The sequence below is a fragment of the Rutidosis leptorrhynchoides genome, chromosome 6 (assembly GCF_046630445.1).
Source record: "Rutidosis leptorrhynchoides isolate AG116_Rl617_1_P2 chromosome 6, CSIRO_AGI_Rlap_v1, whole genome shotgun sequence".
Taxonomy (NCBI): Eukaryota; Viridiplantae; Streptophyta; class Magnoliopsida; order Asterales; family Asteraceae; genus Rutidosis; species Rutidosis leptorrhynchoides.
In genome coordinates, this window is record NC_092338.1 from 329,985,005 (window position 1) to 329,991,520 (window position 6,516).

The 6,516-nt window shown below is 35.3% G+C and overlaps 2 protein-coding genes across 2 annotated transcripts; both read right to left on the minus strand.

Annotated features, from left to right (window-relative positions):
- Window positions 1-1,313: 1,313 nt before the first annotated feature.
- Window positions 1,314-2,333, minus strand: LOC139854712 (uncharacterized). Its single transcript, XM_071843999.1, has 3 exons — window positions 1,874-2,333; window positions 1,705-1,828; window positions 1,314-1,584 (listed from the first exon to the last, which is right to left on the minus strand). The coding sequence occupies exons 1-3, from the start codon at window positions 2,331-2,333 to the stop codon at window positions 1,314-1,316; spliced, it is 855 nt and encodes a 284-aa protein (XP_071700100.1).
- A 3,072-nt stretch (window positions 2,334-5,405) lies between these two features.
- On the minus strand, window positions 5,406-6,242 carry LOC139854713 (uncharacterized). Its single transcript, XM_071844000.1, has one exon. It carries the CDS (start codon window positions 6,240-6,242, stop codon window positions 5,406-5,408), a length of 837 nt encoding a protein of 278 aa, XP_071700101.1.
- Window positions 6,243-6,516: the final 274 nt, after the last annotated feature.

Here is a 6,516-nt window from a genome sequence, read left to right on the forward strand (position 1 = left end):
GGTCCCACATTTTTATTTGTTTTTTCATTTTTGTTTGAGTTATTATTATTATTATTATTATTTTTATTATTATTATTATTATTATTATTTTTATTATTATTATTAATTCAAATAATTATAATATAGTAAATAAATTTTAACATCACTTTTATTAAAAAACAAACACGGTTACATTTTTTTAAAAACTAAACATTTAACACAAACACAACGATAATTAAGTTAAACATTTAGAAATTGTCCGAATCATCCGATGAGTAGAACTTGCCATCCGTGTCGTACTGTGGTCCGGAGGGTACACAGTCCTCTTCATCATAGTGCACAACGTATTCGCTCTCATCTCGGAACTCGATATACAACTTGATTTTTTCATTGCGGGTCACTGTTCGACCCACAAGCATAGTCCAGTCGTCTTCATCTTGAACAAGAGTGGCTGGAACTTTGGGTTCCTTGAAGAACCACACTTGTGAGAATGTAAGAGGTATGCCTTCTTTGAGAAAATCGAGCAATTCGGACAACGGATAATTTCGGACGTTCATGCATTACTCCCCTTGTTCAGAATCAATGGTGGAGTAACTCTTGACCTCACGGTCGAATTCACCACCAAAGTTAACTTGTGGCATAACATTCATTTAAGTCATTTTGAACTTATAAAATTAAGAAGTAGTAGAGAAGTAAGTGTATGAGGTGTGGTTTGATAACAAATGTGGGGTTGTATTTATAGAGGTAGAATCCAGCTGTTTGAACGAATCCAATGTTTGAATTAAAATCCAATGTTGAATGCAGCTTTAAACAGAGCATCTTTTGTCAATATAGCTTTAATAAAGCCCCAGTTGAATACAGCTTTAATAGAGCATCTCTGGTCAATACAGCTTTAAAAAAGCAATAGTTGAATATAGCTTTAACAGAGCATCTTTGAACGAATACACGATTAATTGAAATAAAAAATAACACAATTTTATTGAAAATTAAAATTACACAAATTATTGAAATTCAAAATACAACTAATGACAACTTATCCTAATTAATCATTTAAAGTTCTAAAGTTTGGTGGAAGGCCCTAAATGTGTTCAGTGAGATCATGTCGAAGTTGTCATGAATGTTTCTATCTCGTATTTCTTGTTCTCTTACATCACGACTTGTAGATCGATTCCTTACATAGTTAGGATTTGCTTCATCAGTGCTAAGCAATTCTTCCTCGAGCCATGTAATGTTAAAGCCATTATCCTCGACTATTATGTTGTGCAAGAGCACACAACAATACAATATTCGTCTCAACTTGTTGACACTATGTGATCGTCCAGCCATTTGAATTTTTATGTGCACTTTCTTGAAATTGTTCTCTCGACATCTTTACGTGCACTTTCTTGAAATTGTTTGAATTTTGCACGTGGCTCATCGGTTGGTGTCGAGTACGCCTTCATTAATGTTGCCCAATCTTGGTAAATCCCATCCACTATATAGTAACCATTTATGTAATCATGGCCATTCACAGTAAATGGAGCAATTGGTGCAGTTCCATTTTTGATGTCATCGAATAATGAAGATTTGTTCAAAACATTAACATCATTGTTAGCACCCGCAACACTGAAGAAAGCATGCAAAATCCACGTATCATATAAAGCAACTGCTTCTAGAATGATGGTTGGGTGACCTTGATGACTGCCAGTATATTGCCCTTTCCAAGCAACTGGACAATTTTTTCACTTCCAATGCATGCAGGCGATGCTTTCTAGCATTCCCTTGAAATCGTGCTTTTTTTCATGAGCACTATACAAACGAGCTATATTGTTACTCGTTGGTTTCCTCAAGTATGCATCAACATAAAGTTCTAAAACACACTTACAAAACATATTAAGACATATAATTGATGTACCTTCCGACATTTGTAAATATTCGTCAAACATGTCTGATGTTGTACCATACACCAATTGACGTAACGCAGATGTAGCTTTTTGTATTGTAGTAAAACCTAGTCGACCAAGAGCATCTCTTTTTGGTTTAAAAATTTCGAAATGACTTGGTAACGGTTCTACATCATAACTTAGTATATCATTGTCGAAGCGTAAAAATAAATCTTTACTCATTTTAAAACGTCTTCTAAACTGTCGATCGAGATATACTGGATGATCTTGAAAATAGTGTTTGTGTAAAGTTTTACCTGCTTCTTCACGATCTCTATGAATATAAGCTCGAGGCTGTCGAACTCGTTCATTGTTGGCAGCTTCATCAGCCTTGTCAGCATCCAATTCTTCGGCAATTGCTCGTAAAAAATCTAAATCTTCTTCATCATCAGAATCCCAAATATCAAACTTATTGAACAAAGTGTTTACCATTTTTTTTAAGTATAGAACGATATTGAATGAGGTGTGTGAAAAAAAGGTAAAAGAAATGTGGTATTTATAAAAGAAAAAAAAATCAAACGGCCATATGACCGTTGCCACAAACACGTGGCTCATGCTCACTGGATATCACCACCATCACATGCATGTGATCTCCTCATCGCGTCGGCGAGTCTTTTGGACCATCACGCCCCACAGTGGCGCCGTGGAGGCGTGATTTTTTTTTTTGAACGGCGGCGATTATATTAAAAATTCACCTCTAGCAAGAAACTAGAAGGCAAACAAAAATAACATACAAATTACAAAGGTTTAATAACCCAATTATTCCAACTAATTTTATCCTTGCTTCTAGAAATCAACCATGAATGAGAATAAGTACGAATATAATCAAAAAGTTCATCCCTTCTCAATTTTTGATCCGAAAAGACCACTCCATTTCTATATCGCCAAATGATCCAAAAATAACATCCCATTATCACATAAACTCTTGTCTTTATGGTCGAATGTTCCACCCAATCTTGAAACCACTGAATCCAATCGATCCAAGTATCAAAATCCGGAACATACATGTCAAACCAAATTATTATCTTACGCCACAAATCTCTAGCAAGAACACATGAAAACATAGTGTGATCAACAGTTTCTATCGAACACGTACAAGAGGGGCATGACACATCGAGTATATTAATACCCTTAATCGCCAAATTATATCTAGAAGGTAAACGATCCAATGAAAGTCGCCACAAGAAAATATTAATCTTTATTGGTAAAACTTTGACCCATTTCGTAGCTACCGAACTGTGGGGCAATCTTTTATTATCCAAAAACTTTCTTGTATCATTAACAAAATAAACATCTTTATTTCCAATACCCCAATGATACGAATCCTCCATGTTGTTCAAAGAGACATTATCAACCAAAGTTTTCAATTCGCGCAAAGCATCACCATTTCTACCCGTAATTGCATCTCGAGACCACGACCAAACCCAACTTCCATTTTGTAATTTATCAGCGATTACTATATCATGATCAGTAGCCAAATGATACAACCGATTGAACCGCAAAGACAACGGACCTCCTTCCAACCAATTATCATTCCAAAACTTGATGTTTCTACCATTGCCCAGATTACGCCTGATTGGATTCAAAGGAATAACATTCGACAATTGTAACTTTCGGTATAAACGAGCAATATTCACCCAAACCCCCTTTCTTCCTTTATAATTACCATCCAAGCAAGCTTGAGGACCGTGGATAGAAACTATAACCTGCTTCCAAAGATGACTTGAGTGAACATGTATATTCCAAACCCATTTAAGCAATAACGCAATATTAAACGAGTCAATACTTCCAACATTCAAACCACCATTATCAAATGAATTAAGAATTAAATCCCACTTGACCCATGCCATCCGTTTGTGTTCTTCTTCACTTCCCCAAAAAAATTGACATCTTAATTTTTCAAGATCACCTATAACTTTTTTCGGACATTTGAAGATGGATAGGTAATATATAGATAAGCCACCAAGCACAGATTTCAACAAAGTATACCTTCCACCTATCGAGAGTAACCGAGCCTTCCACATTGATAAACGAGCATTAAACCGATCAAGAACACAATTCCAATTTGAGACATGATTCATATTTGCACCTAAAGGAATCCCAAGATAAGTGAAAGGGAAGGACCCTTGACTGCATCCCGAATGAGCCGCCATATCATTCATATCAGCATTCGATATCCCCACTCCAAAAACATTAGATTTTGCAACATTTATCTTAAGTCCTGAAGCCAAGAAAAAAATGTTAAGAATACGAATAATATTATCTATCTCATCTTGACTCCACTCCGATATAATAATTGCATCATCGGCATAAAAAAGATGTGAAACAATAACCTCCGAATCCCCCACCTTCGCACCCTTTAAAACAACCTGAATGAACTGCTCGATCAATATCAATGTGTAGCCCTTCCATTACAATTAAAAACAGAAAAGGGCTAAGTGGATCTCCTTGCCTAAGACCACTTTTTAGATCGAATTCTTTTGTCGGGCTCCCATTTACCAAAACTGACGTACGAGTGGCCGATAAACACATTCTAATCCAAGAACACCATTTTTCTCCAAAGCCCAACTTTAAAAGCATGTGATCGAGATAACCCTAACTTACTGAGTCATAAGCCTTTTCAAAATCCACCTTCAACATCATCAACTTTTTCGATTTACTTTTGTACCAGTCTATAATCTCACCAATCATCAATGGGCCCTCTAAAATATTCCGACCAGACATAAACGCAGATTGAACCGGGCTAATGACTTTCCCGATAACCTGAGCTAGACGTAAAGCCAAAATTTTTGCAATTATTTTGTAGAACACCCCAATCAACGATATCGGCCTATAATCTTTTATCAAAGTAGGATTGGAAATTTTTGGAATTAAAGTTATAAAGGCTGAAGTGGAACCTTTAGGAAGATGTCCATTCGTGAAAGTTCTTTGTATAGTTGAAATAAGATCACCTTTTAACACATCCCAAAATTTCTTTATGAATTTAAAAGTAAACCCATCTGGCCCAGGGGCTTTTTCGCTTCCACAAGCCCAAACAGCATTTTTTATCTCCTGTTCAGAAACATTACCTTCAATCGCCACCCTATCTTCTTGAGATAATACCTTGTTCGGCAGCGAATCTGATAACAGAACAGAAGCATGTGTAGCAGCAAATTTTTCTTTATAAAAATCAAAAAAAGCCTCTTTTATCAAATTTGGGTCAGTCGTCCATGTACCATTAATCATTATCCCACGAATCATTTGCTGCTTTCTCCTTTGATTAATCATCGAGTGGAAAAATTGTGAATTTTCGTCACCATCGATGTTCCACTTCAATCTAGCTTTCTGTCTCAAATCAGCACCCTCCTTTTTTTTCATATCTTCAAGATCGTGAATAATATTAATTCTTTCAACTCGTTCAACCTCAATCGAAACGCCCGAATCAATTTTTGAGTCAATTGATTGCAACCGCAGCTGCATATCTCTTTTATGCATTGTATCATAATATTTCTTTGCAGCTATCCATTATTTGATATCCAATTTGAGTCTTTTTAATTTTTGTTGAAAATTTTCTTGAAGTCCAATATTCCCATCATTTTCAAACACTTGCTTCACTATTACTTCCAAATCAGGATAATTCATCCAAGAGTGAAAGAATTTAAATGGAGTTGGACCAAAGTCTTGCTCCAAATTATGTAGAAGCAATGGACAATGATCAGAGTACCCACGATCCATTGCTGTGACTTGCACATTAGGAAAAGAATCTATGATAGTTTGAGAAACTAAAAACCGATCGATTAGACTCATTTTCGTGCCAAACTTATTCATCCAAGAGTATCTTTTACCACCAAGAGGTAAATCGGTTAATCCAGAATTAAAGATAAAAGCATTAAACCGATTAGCATCTTGCCTATTAAAAACAGTACCGAAACGATCACTCTCCATTCTAACTTCATTAAAGTCTCCAAATACCACATAATCACCCATATGAGAATCCATAAAATTAAGAATTTTATGCCAAAGAACAACCTTTGCTTGCGAATCTTGTGGAGCATAAACATTTAACATATAAACTTGATTGGCTGAATTGTACCATTTACCTCTTATTACCAAAAAATTAGAGTCACACCATAATCGATCTTTTTTAAAATAAATTGGATCCCAAATTGATAATAAGCCACCTGACATACCTCTTGAAAGACAAGAAGCATAATCAAATTTATAGTTTCCCCACATAGTTTTAATTCTAAATAATTCAAGGCGTGTCATTTTAGTCTCTTGAATTCCAAGAAATAGAACCTTTTTTGATGTGCATAAATCTTTAATCCAAAGTTGTTTTTTCCGATCCCCACTTCCTCTCATATTTATAGATAACACACGCATTATAAACGTTTGAATTTATCACCCGATTTGAATAACTCAGAGAATGATTTATAAACATCATCTTCCTTGTACCCTAATTTGACACCAATTTCAACCATTTTCTTTAATTCAAATTCAATAGAAGTACCATGTGACTCCGATGAATATTTATAACCATGTTCAAACCCTGGTGGTCGACTTTGATCAGAATCACTCCCATTATGATCATTATTTTGATTAACTTCCATTGAACCTACTTCTGGTAAATCATTTT